Here is a 13,807-nt window from a genome sequence, read left to right as displayed (position 1 = left end):
TAATAATGAAAAAGAATAGTATTGTATGTAAAAAAAATTTGAACTTGTATGTAAACAAAATTTGAACTTGTACTTATTAGCTTTATTAATATATTTATTTATTTTTATTTATTTTAATAGTATTCTAACGATATATGAGAAGTGCTTAAAAATCGCAATTCTCTCTCTTTGAACAAAAAACATCTGGATCTTGGTTGAATTTTGATTTAGTATTTCACATGAGATGAATGTGCATTGTACGTTTATCGTCTGCCGGATAATCCACACCAGCTATCATAATGTAAACTTGCTGTTCAATTCTCTCCCGGAGAATTGACCGAGCCGCAGGGAGAAGCTGCGTTTTCCGCATCAGCAACCATAGGCGATGAATCATCCAGTATTCCGTACAATAATAACGCTGTTTTCTCATAACAAGCACGTGTAGTTTTTATCAAAATGGAGGATTTATTGTACATCAACATATCTGATCCATCACTTTGGCGTTTGTATGAAATAATCTGCTGTCTATGATTATGTGTATACATTCTTGGATCGACATAATCAAAATACTGTCGTAACCACCTGTGGACCTTCGCCGGTTCTGGTACCTCCCGTTTTTGAGGAGATGATTGATGTATCCCTGGGCCCCTCCCTTAGTCGGAAGAGGACGTATGGGTTGGTGCCAGGTTCCATTAAACAGAACGGCGCACACGGAGACAAGAGTCCGGAGATAGAACAGGATCCGGGTAAGTACCCAGAATTCCACAGTGTCAAAAAGAAATGAAGTGGCGGATCTCATTCTTGCATGATAGATGCATGTTTAAGACTCTGTGCCCTTAACACGTGGTATATTCTAATCAGTTATTTATTTAAACATTTTAAAAAAAAAATAAAACTGTATTCCGTTTGCTACTGTGTTTAACACGTGTGTTCAATAGTAAAAAATTCAAATATATACTTCAAAAAAATATCCTAAATTAATGCTTTAATTGCTGTATTCATTTACTTCCAAGTTTTTGTTTTTTTACTAAAACCAGGTAATGTAAATACACATGGTGTCATAATTATAAACTCTGTTTGTTTATCAACTTTTTAATTCCTTTTAGCCGTTATTCATCCGTAAAATAAATTGTAAACTCTTTTCTGTAAAGGATAATTCTATCATGATTTTATCATCATTTCATTCTTGTTACTAATCCTATACATCATACTACACTGCACATCTTTAGTACATTGTACATGTACATAATCATGTCTGACCAGCAGAAGGTGTTGATTTAATCCTCTGTCCTATTTTTCTCATCTGTTTCTTATAGAATGAACTTCGCTTACAATGTTTTCTTAATCCAATGTTATTTATATTTTTAAGATACAAAAAATAAACCGCACTTGCTTCCTACAGAAAATACATTTTGCTTCCATTTCCGTTCTGCAACCCTATTTTTATAAGATTATTTTTTTAAAAAAATCAATGATAAAGGTGCTGTGACATGAAATTTAATAATTAACCTGTACCTTTGAGCGGCAGAAACCAAGCGAATATTATTGATCAATTTCTGAGTATGAATTCAGTGGTATAATATTGCCTCATTTTGTATTGATTGAAGAAGTCATACTTGTGTATCGTTTTCTATAATTGCTTTATCAGACGAAAATGGATAGAGTACACTTCACAAATACGAACAGATACGGTAAGAATGTTGCACTATTGCAACATAAATACAAGTATGTTTTTATAGTACTCTCGACTAATGATTACTATTTCAGTAAACACGTTATTGGAGAAATTAGGGAGTTTGTTATTAAGCTGATTGTTGTAGGACTGAAACATTAATTATAGTAATGAACAATTTTATGAAATGAGAGAGAAGCACATTTGTGTAGAATTACATAGAATGTGAATAACTGTGCTTAAGTCTCGATCAGTTAGACAAAGGCCGGTTTGAGTTAGCCAAGATTGTACTAGACCCACCCACCCCCCTCTCACGCTTACTCCCCGATAATAACTAAATTAAACAAAAATAAAATCCTTTCTCAAAAATCTTTTTTTATCATTTAAAATCTCTTTTTATATATATATATAATTTAAAATCAAAATTCTTATTAAATCTGAAGGAGTATCAATGCATTTAATCCATTTAAAAAAAAAAAAAAAAAAAATATTAGTATTTTTATTTAATATTAGTAGTGATTTTTTTCCAAAAGAATTTTGTGGAATATGATGAAAAGGGGGATGTCAATGTGACAACAAACCTGGTTTTCTTTTGTGTGAAAAGTACTGGTGTTTCTCAAATAAATTATAAATCAAATTATTCTGAAAAGTATAGGAGATGACATAACAAAAATATCAATGTATATTTTGTACCCTATGAAAATATTTTGCATAAAAATATTTAAAGGCTAATTTCAACAATTTGTATTTTTTTCACATAAAAGATCAAATATCAGAATCAAAGTAGTATGCATATCTCAGATTTATGTACAATTGAGCTGCAAAATCAGAAACTGTAGGGGGAGTTTTACCGAACAAATGATGCACCCGATAAGCAATATTTTGTTAAAAAATAACTAAGTTCAACAGCTGGTATTTATTTCTTATTTTCTTATGAATTATCAAAAATCAAAATCTCTGATACATGTATAATGTACAACCAATCAGTAAAATAACTTCTCATCTTGGAATCTGTAGGAGCAGTACATGTAATCCGGACAAATGATGTACCCTTTTGGCAACCGCCCGAACGCCATTTTCACCATTTCAATAACCGGAGTTTTTTCCACAGAAAACACGGTTATGAAATAAAAAGATAAAACATTTTTTTCTACCACAATATTTCTTTAGGAGAGACTGAAAATGACTATTTACAGTGCATGACAAGATATGAACCATTTCCTATAACAAGTGACAATTCAGTATTACTAAATTCTAAAATAATTATCAAAAGACCGATACTTTTAAAAGTCGGTCACAATGTATTAAAAAAGGTAACCTGTTCAGCTCCCTGCTTTAAAAACTTTTAAGCCTGTTTAATTTTGCATTCAAGGACTGTTTGAGTTTCAAGGCACCTAAAATCCTTCTCTTAAGGACTGTTTGAGTTTCAAGGCACCTAAAATCCTTCTCTTCCTTGTCAACACCATTTGTCTATGTAACGAATTTCAGGACACATTTTTAAAATTACTTTAACTAGAAAATTTCAACAAACAATTGTACAATTTATTTCGAAATAATTAGCTTTATTTCTTGAAAAAAAATACGAGGCAGTTGATAACTTCTCAGTTCATTAATTTGTGTGCATTCATGTAGTTTTTATACTTACGGTATAATATATGAAAAAGACACACACACACACCCCCCCTTTAAAGTGGTTTGAATTAATACCGCCTGCTCACAGTTAAAAAAAAATTAAGAAAGAAGATACAGATAAAATAAAACTGTAGTGCAGTAAAAACGTAAAGCACAAGCCTTATACTTTGTATTTTCCCTATATGTTGTGTTTGCAAAAAAACAAAAAAAAAAAAAAACAGGAATTTTAAGTGACTTTTTGTAGTCTTAATTGCAGTTTGTTTGATTTTAATGGCGAATGGGAAATTAATCCAGATTTCTTCCAAAATACATGAAAATTGGAAAATGCTGGCATAACACTCGCTTAACTAATAAAATGTATAAAAAATTTACAGACCAGAAATTTGAATAAATTAGACACGGACAAGAGCAGAGTAGAAATCCTTACTGGCGAGGAAAAAAATTTATTCAACTATATGATTTGTTGAAAGCGGTTAATAAATTTCTCTGTCAGAATTTGACATGTTCGCTGGTGCAATTTACCTTGCCTAAATATTAAATTAATTCTGCCATTCTGTTCTTTCAAAGAGCGTTCATTTATAAGATATAAATTTAAAAGATCAGAATTAGTTGCACCTTACCCAACCACAAAATGAACTCGCACAGCGCACGGTTGTCATATTAGAACATCACGTTAATAAATAATGCACTCAAGCCAATCACTGGAATGGGAGTTTTCGATAATAGGAACGAGAAACAACAGTACTTAAGATAGTGTTAATATCGTAAATCCGGTGTATCGATATCGAACAATTGTACGGTGGGTTCAGTCCTCTGTTATAGCGCACTGCGTGCTGCATACTTTCTCGGCTGGATGTGAATTTCACAAACTGATAACCCGGCTATAAATCCATCATAGCCTGCTGATTTATTGCCATATCCATTTCATTTGAGTAGCTATCTTCTAGATACAGATTCAGTTAAAATATAAAAATAATGACACTTTGATTTTTTCGTGGCAGCAGTGGTAAAATTGATATAAAACACTTCATATTAAACCCGCAGTTGTCGTGCACGCAGGATTTTAAACTTTCGTTCCAATTTTCAAGACTTTTTTGGTTCCTTTACAGATCGAGTTCCCGAGTCTTTCACAATGACTTCGATCAAAGACGGTCAAGCGCCAGAGGGAGGGAAAAGATGTACTTCATTATTTGTTCTAAAACTGACAACAATCATCGCCAGTGTGTTATGTGTCATATTCCTCGTCGTTGTCATCATCTTAGCTGTCATCAAACTAGACAAACCAACATGCGTTCCAGGATTTAGTGTTGTTCCAAGAAACCTTGATAATCCGCAAGTGTTCGATGGGCTTACTCCAAAGGAGTACTTGTCAGCACGTGACTACCTCCTAAACGACAAAACATTAAACTTAGTGCCATTTTCTCAAGCAATCATCAATAGTTCGTATATATACATGATTGATCACCTAATGCCTTTAAAAGACGCAGTTTTGAAATATTTAAAAGGTGTATCTAAGATGCCCGAACGGACAGCAAAAGCGATAATTATTAGGGGTGATTTGAATCCGCCTCGAGTTGAGGAATACATTGTTGGACCGTTGCCAAATCCTACGTATCATAAATTAGCGACAAATCCGTCCTTTACAAAGTCTAGAATTCCATATAGTGCCAAACCTGTAGACGATGTGGAATACGGCCAATTATACGCCATGTTGTTCAATATATCAGTGGATTTGTATCCATTGCTATATGGAAGTTATAAACTCTCGTATCATAATTGTACAAAAGGAGTTGACTGCCTGGTTTGGTTTGATATCGCACCTAGAGGACGTGTTAGTGGGGAAAGGAAAACCTGGTTTTGGTCATTTAGAGATGTTGAGGGGTTTTATCTGCATCCATTGGGACTAGAAATACAAATCGATCACTTATCTACCGACCCAAAGGAATGGAAAGTAACCAAAGTGGTTTACAACGGTCAGATGTTTTTCGAAGTTGAAGATCTTGTTACTCGTTATAAAGGAGTTAATTTACTAAGAAAAATTAACTATGAAACTTTAGGCGCTAGAGAGTATTTATACTCATCATACAACCGTAGAGGACAAAGTGAAATGCCTGATCCACTTCAAGGGCCTAAGCTTGTAGAACCCGATGGGCGTCGGTACCACATTGACGGACAACATGTATCATACATGCACTGGGACTTTAATTTCAAAATGAGACCCTCAACTGGTCTACAGATTTTTGATGTACGGTTTCAGGAAGAAAGGATTGCGTATGAAATATCCTTACAAGACGCTGTTGTGTTTTATTCAGGCTTTGGGCCTGTACAAGGAACCAGTAATTATTTCGATGCTTCTTGGATGATGGGGGCCACATGCAATGAGCTTGTTCCTGGCGTGGATTGTCCAGAAACAGCGGTATTTTTCGATGCCGATCTCCTTACAAATTCACACAAGCCTTGGAAGATTAAGAACTCCGTTTGTGTGTTCGAAGATACAGCAAACATGCCACTACGCCGTCATTTTACAAATTCTGCAAAAGGTTACAGAGAATATGGGGGATTAGTAGATTATCATCTTGTCGTAAGGACGATTACCAACATTTGGAACTATGATTATATTTTTGATTACATATTTCATCAAAATGGTGCTGTTCAAGTCAGAACATCTGCCACTGGGTACGTTCAAGCAACGTATGCCTTATACCAAGAGAGAAAATTTGGATATCCTATTTATAATGACGTAGTGGCCAACATACATCAACATCTGTTCAACTACAAAGTAGATCTGGATATCAACGGTGTTCAGAATAGTTACGCCACTTTAGATGTATCAACGCAGAAATCAAAAGTAGAATGGACTAAAGGTGCCTATAAAACTGAAATGATTTTTGAGAAAAATATTCAGCAAAATGAGCTGGACGCTGGTCCTGGACAATTAAATAATACGAAACCAAAGTACGATATAATTCTAAATGAACATGCCACTAGCAAATTTAAATCGGAGCGAGGTTACCGAATTCTCAATCACGGGAAAGTTAAATTCATTTTGGAGGAGAGTGAGGTTACTAAAGCAGCAAATTGGGCCAAATACCCATTAGTGATAACAAAATATCACGATTTCGAAGATATGAGTACCTCCATATATGCACAAAATGACCCTTGGGACCCACTGCTGGACTTTGACAAGTTCATACAAAACAATGATTCTATTGTTAATACAGATCTTGTGGCATGGGTCACAATGGGTGTGTTACACATCCCCCACACAGAAGACGTCCCATCAACCACCACTCCCGGAAGTCAAGTGAACTTTTTTCTACTTCCTTTTAATTATTTTACAGAGTGCCCCAGTGTTTCGTCACCAAATACCGTGAAAATTAGGCCTAAACAAGAGGGTGGTATTGATTTAAACACTTACGGTACCACTTTTGAATCAAAGTGTGTTCAGAAATCAAATGGACCAGAAACGTTCGATGGACGCATACATAATGTGGATTTATAATTACTGTGATATTTCAACTTCATTATTGTATTCATGTTAATAAATTATTACCTATATAGATATATAAAAAGTATACAGTCATATTGCATTCTATATATATAGATATTGGATATGTTTAATTTTTATCTTTGTAATACAACGTTAATGGCTTTGGCGAAGTTGTGTTTTCTATTCATGTTTTTTTTTCTGTATGCAAGTTAAAGATATTTTAAAAAAAGGAAAGAGTAATTTGAAATTTTGTTCTTGACAGAGAAATTGAAACCGATGGAGTGTCTCCCGTTCTTCTTGTTGGTTGTTTTTTTTTTCTCCTTTTTTTTTTTTAATTTTTATTTCTATTTATTTTTTTTTTATTTTGGTGTTTCCATCCCCCTCTCTCTCCACTGATTTCAATACAGAACTAGCTTATTTAAGTGCAATGGTTGGGTGCTTTTTTTAGTCAAATTACAAAAGTCCTAATATCAGTTTTTGATTTTTAGAGAATTGTGTTGTCATTTTTACTATACATAATTATTTGTGACCTTCTTTAAAAGCAATTTTTTATACAGTTTTGATCCGATTTCTTTATTAAAACTTTCAATAAAAGCGCACTAAGCAGGCTATTCTTTTTTTTTTTAACCAACGGCATTGTAATGATTCCTAAAATAGAAATTTTCTCAAACATTTTTCTTACAATTTTGGAAGTTTCAATGACACTTAGTATAAGTTGACTACACTGAAATATAGAATTCTATAATTTTAAATATGTATTTATTCCGTGGAATGGTGTTGCCTTGGCTACGAAAAATATATTTTTTAGTGAAACTCGTATTTACTGTTGAACCTTCATTTTTTGGTCCGATTTTAATTTGGATTCAGAAGTGCCAAATCGCGATATATAATTTAAATATTGATACACAATGTTGGAATTAATATAAGAAATTAAATCATGTGTGGAATTCTTTCATAATTCTATTCCGCCTACAATAGTGGTCTGAGTTCAATTTAAAAGTGTACACAAGAAGACAAAATCAGAGCTCATACTTTTATTTATTGGCAATGCCAAAGCTACGAGAAAAGGAAAGTATTTCATGTATAACAAAATACATGTATGTCAAAATGCTTCTACTCACTGCATGTTAAGAAAATATCAGATTTCATTAAAACGACATCGCTGTTTCCTCATATTTGTGTTGATTAACATGACGTCGGAGAAATAACTGATTTTAATAAGTTTGTTTTCCCTATATATGTTTGTCTGAGACTGCTGGTTTGAAGCTCACCAATGTAAAGAAAATTCTGATTGATGACCAGAGAACTACAAATCCACCCAAGAAAACAAAAGTTTATTTCATCGCTCTCTCACATGTAACAGTTATTACTGTCCCGAAATTATCTAGTTGTACACAGTTATGTATGTTTACATTCCTAGGATAACCATCAACCCTGACTGCCATTAGAACTTAGAAAGTGTTATTCATCTATTTTACGATAATATCGCCCGCTACCTCACCTCAGTCGCCGACATCTTATCAGTGATGACGGACAGATTGAGAGTGACGATGAACTGTTGAAAGCAAGTGGCAACATTTCACCCTGAAAGTAAACACTCTTCTGATTCAGAAGCAGAATGATATATGAGTAAGAAATATGTTAGATAAGTTAAATGATATCCAGTCTTTTTTCTTTTATATTACTTTCATTTTAAAGATATACACGCTATATAAAAGCGATTTTAATGTGAAACAAAATGATTAAATGATTTGAGAAACATGATGTGTAATACAAAATAATACCTTCCACAAAGATCTGCTAAACAAGTTGTTGTAATTACAAAACAATTAAGCTAAATCTGCAATTAGGAATTCAGCCTGTTCTTGAATATTGATGAAGGAATGCGTAAACAGTATATAGACACGCATGTCCACTGGAATTCATAGACGACAAGGTGCGTTGCATTTTGACTACAATTATGAATAAAAGGTCAATATCTGTCATTACAGAGTAGATGGTATAATACTAGTTGTTTTAAAGGATAAGTATATTTAAGCATTAGACGTGTGCCATCCATTTCAAAAGTTATTTGTATACCAAACGGCCTACCTCGCTTTCTTGACGCCATTTTTGTTTATCGTTAGATAAAATTAGCGACGGTGTCACATGATGCATGAATTTAAATATAGAGGCATTATTTTCCTAGCCGGAAAATAAATAATTATGATTTGAGATCTTTATAACGCGTTCATTTTTAATTGTTTAATTTATTGTATTTTCGTGACTTTATTTGGTAAACAAAATAAATAAATTTCCAACTTAATTTTCATCTGACGCAAGTTATAGCGTGTACATCTTAAAGTATATTAAGCATATGGAGAAATGCTGTTCATTTTGCTTATTGACAAAGCGGCCATATTGAAGCTACATGTACATGAATTATAATAGCAGTAGATTCCATAAAGGTATATATAAAACAAAAATTATATTCACATACTAATTCCCGATCGGATAAAATTCTACCGCCGATGATTTGATTTGTTCTAAAATCTTCTCTCAGAAATCACATAAAGAGAATGGCATCATGAATTGTCAACTGTTCATCACTTTAAAAAGTCTGCTTTACCAATACACGTTTACATATCTAATCAAAAGTTGTGGAAATAATAAAATGAATGGGGTTCTTTTTAAAATCCAGAATAAAATTTGGAATTGAGTTTACACATGATCTTATGAATATCAATGAGAAATAAATCACGTGAATCAATCTTATGATTATGAATATCAAACTGAACATTTCTCAATTGTAATTGTATGGAATGCGTTTAGATTTATATTATGTTGAACTTAACCTAATTGAAAAAAAAAACAAAACAAAACAAAGTATCATGTTGTAAATTTTGAACTGACTGGAAAGGGGGGGGGGGGTAAATGCAAAATTTCAACATGATATCTAATTATCATGTTGTAAATTTTGCATTTACCACCCCCTAGTCAATTCAAAATTTACAACATGATAAAAGAGTTAATGTGCGATTAAAAAAAGGAGAGAGAGCAAAGTCTAAATTCTAAATAATAATGATGCATGCAACAAAGAATTATTTTCATGTACTGTATAGTTCTTTTCTTTCTTTTTCTTTTTTTTTTTTTTGCATAATACTACTCGTTAAACTGAATAAAAATTATTGTCTCAACATGAAACTTGTATAATATGCAGAGTGTATGTAGTTAAACAACGATCAGAAAAGCGGGAAAGCGAATGACAATTGAGTTTAGATTATCTGCCAGTAAATGTTAATTTAACTTTTAAAAGGGAGGGTGTAAAAGTAATTAATAGTTTTAAATAATTTTTGATTTAAAACACCGCAAAATTTCCTTCAGCAACCTTATTATTCTTCCTGACTTTTAAAGAGTTTTACTAGCTGACAAAATGTCAATATCATTTAACAAATATATCGTATTGTAAACTTTAAATTTTCAGAAATTATGACCCACTTATAATTTTAGAAATCGAATAACAGGTGTTATTACAATATTATGTCACTAAGTCTTGTACAGTGTATAGTCCAAATCTTACCAAAATCAGAGGTTACATCCACTTGTTAGTATGTGGTTTGATGGAATTCAATTTTAAGTACCGGTAATTTTAATATATTCTTCTCCAGATTAAAGATTAAGAAAAGTTTAATATTTCGACAACACGGTTACATTTTAAATCTTGCCAGCTGTTCTAACTATTATCATCAATGGGTGTAAAACTGGTATATTGGAAATACATGTACAACGCAGACTTGCCGATTTCTATACAAATGCCGAGAATTGTTTTAAAAGATGAATTTAATTTTTGAGAATTCATGAGGACATGAACTACGACGCTTTACGCCGGCATATTTCATGAAGCGCATTAGCGCTTCATGATAAATATCCAGGCATGAAGCCTTGTAGTTCATGTACCTGATGGATTCTCAAAAATTAAATTCATATCTTATACTTACATGTACATTATTTTTCTGATGACTTGCCACATATTTTTGTCATTCAACGATAATTTTTTGAAAAATAGATTGTACTTTTTACTTCAATTACATTACAATGGAAATGTTCTTACTTATCCCACGGTATTTCATGAGAACGTGAACTTTTTATAATTTGCAAAGAATCCTAGGGATAAATATTTGGAAATGTAAATATTAAAAAATAAGCAAAGATGTTTTCCACAGCAAGTGGTGAAGAATGACAAGGAAAGAAAACTTCAATAATTTGATAAACGTAACCCTAGACATAGTAGTCAGAGTTATTTTTCTTGAACTGTATTATACATTGTCACAGGCATACTGAGTTTTCAAGATGTACCTGTATCGCAATTGCTGATGTTTAATTTGTTATGTCGACAGATTTTTCTCTTTTTTCCATGATATTGGTTTAAATTACATGTATTTATTGATTATTTGGTAAAATGCATTTGTAAGTATTTTTTATCCACTTAGGTCAGTCGCGGCCGAGATTCGAACTCACGACCTTCCGATCAAGGAGCGAACGCTCTACCGACTGAATATTACGGAAGCCCCCTTATAAAACGAACTTAATCTGTGATATCGAAGTTATTGAATTTGAGATACCAAATCAAAAACTCTCAAATTTAATTTCCAATCTGATATACATGTAACGAATTAAAAATTCTAGATGATACCTTTGGCAAAGTCTTTATGCAATTTTGCTAAGATATACTCTCTTATATTTGTGTATAGCTAAAGTCAGATAAAATCCGATTTTGATAAGTCTGTTTTCCTCACGTATGTGTGTCTGTAACCAATGTATAGACCTTCACTATACAGATCCGTAATAGGTAGGGGTAGTTTTTTTTTTACCGAGAAAAGTCTTTTGCCGTAGTTTTAATGTGTATATTTTCATTTAGAAATGCTACTAGCCCTCCTCCCCCTAAACATACACTCTTTTTGTTGCTTTTTTTCGAACTCAAGGAATTTCAGCAAGAAATAGGATTCTTTAGTTTGGGAATTTTATTTATTTTTTAAGCTCACTTGAGCTGAAAGTTCAAGTGAGACTCGATATATCCCAGTGAGTCTGATATAAAAGATACCACAGAGTCTGACACATCTGTTTCATATTTCGATATTTTACTAGAAAAAGACGTTAATGGTAACCTAACAACAAAGCTTTATGATAAACGTCATTACTTTAACTTTTCAACCGTCACGGTAGCTCAGTCAGTAGAGCGTTCGCTCTGATCGGAAGGTCATGAGTTCGAATCTCGGCCGCGACTGACCCAAGTCGATAAAAATAGGTAGCAACTGTTCCTTCGCCATGCGCTCGGCACTTTGGAGTGAAAGTTGCGTGTCCTTCGGATGAGACCTTAAAAACCGTGGCCCCGTGTCACGGCAGGCGTTGATACGATAAAGATCCGTCACTGCTCAATGGCCCTGAGTGCCGAGTAAAGGTCAAAATTTGAAGCCCTTCACCGGGATATGGTGACGTCTCTATATGAGTGAAAAATTCTCGAATGGGACATAAAAGAACATTCAATCAATCAACTTTTCAATCGTCAACATCTCTTACGTATGTACATGAAGCAATATACCCTTGTCATCTGCATATGGGGTTTATGTCTCTCAGTTGATTCGATACGTAAGAGCATGCTCTACGTATGAACATTATCAAAACGAGGCAAGCTATTGACAAACAAATTTATAAAACAAGGATATCAACAATCTCGTTTGAAGTCATCATTTCACAAGTTTTATGGTCGATACAATGACCTTTTCAGCACATACAACCTATCATTGAGTCAAATAATATACTGAAGTTTTTTCATACTTATTGTTAGGCCATTATTTATACACTGAACTGTCTACGGATTTTTTTTATCATGACAAGGAGCACACGGCGAGTTAGTCCGAAATATCTGACGTTTTCCAGGCTTTTTTCACGATTTTGATATTTTACATTTGTATATGCCAGGAAAACGTCAGAACCGGCGCCATTACGAAAACTGGGAATTCGCCGCCTCCAACCGGAGGCCGCATTCTCGGGTTGATTTTCGATACTTGTGAACCGAATTAAACGTCAAACTCACAACTTATCAATAGTACAATACTTTTAGTACTCACCAACATTGTTTTTATGATTCGTTTATAAAATATACAATCCTATGAAAAAATTTTATCTGACTGTCAAGATTTGTTTTCATTTCGTGCATTTTAAAATCTTGCAAGTCCTGTATCGAAATGTGGAGTGATGTTTTCTTTTCATCGATATTGGTGAGTACTAGAAGCATTGTGCTATTGATAAATTGCGAGTTCGGCATTTAATACGATTTGCAAGTATCGAAAATCAACTCCGGTTGAAGGCGAAATTTCCAGTTTTCGTAATGGCGCCGGTTCTGACGTTTTCCTAGCATATAAAATATCAAAATCGTGAAAAAAGCCTGGAAAACGTCAGATATTTCGGACTAACAGCGGGTGTGACCGGTCGGCAGGGGATGCTCACTCCTCCATAGCACCTGATCCCGCCTCTAAATTTTTGAGGTCCGTGTTTGCTCTGCTCCAAATTTGTATCCTTTCATTGGACTTTCGAGATTAACTTCATATTTCATTTCATCCTTTACAAAGAAGTATAATTCATTGAATTAGAGTCTATTAACATGCCTACATTATGACTGAAATAAAGAGTTTAATCCTTCTCACGAACAATAAACTAAATTAAAGATTTCTCAGAAGACCACCAGGAAGAATACATTTTTTTTGCAGGATTTCCCCAGCGCATGTTTATATTTTCTTTAGTATTTCATTACCATTGTCAGAACAATGACACGGTCTTTAAGAGTATTCTAAATTTCAAGCCAAGAGCGATTTTCTCGTTCATCAATCCCTTCATGAGTAAAAAAAATGATAATTGCTTCTGAGTGGTAGGTGTAATACAATACATGTGGTTAGGAAACAATTGAATAAAGTTTGAAGATAATACAATTACGATGTATTACAAGAAGTTTTTTCATGATGACTTTCGCGTGTTTAATCAATGTGCTTTTTCTAAAT

The 13,807-nt window shown here is 33.3% G+C and overlaps 1 protein-coding gene across 1 annotated transcript; it reads left to right on the top strand.

The window, feature by feature from the left end:
- Positions 1-309: 309 nt before the first annotated feature.
- Positions 310-6,943, top strand: LOC133188604 (amiloride-sensitive amine oxidase [copper-containing]-like). The gene is made up of 2 exons (XM_061324097.1): positions 310-725; positions 4,393-6,943. The coding sequence occupies exons 1-2, from the start codon at positions 605-607 to the stop codon at positions 6,783-6,785; spliced, it is 2,514 nt and encodes an 837-aa protein (XP_061180081.1). The 5' UTR covers positions 310-604; the 3' UTR covers positions 6,786-6,943.
- The last annotated feature ends 6,864 nt before the right edge of the window (positions 6,944-13,807 follow it).

This window comes from Saccostrea echinata, unplaced genomic scaffold, assembly GCF_033153115.1.
Source record: "Saccostrea echinata isolate AGI-Se365-2 ecotype Australia unplaced genomic scaffold, CSIRO_AGI_Sech_v1 ptg000016l, whole genome shotgun sequence".
Classification (NCBI taxonomy): Eukaryota; Metazoa; Mollusca; class Bivalvia; order Ostreida; family Ostreidae; genus Saccostrea; species Saccostrea echinata.
The sequence above is the reverse complement of the archived record's forward strand: the minus strand, read 5'-3'. Positions and strand labels throughout refer to the sequence as shown.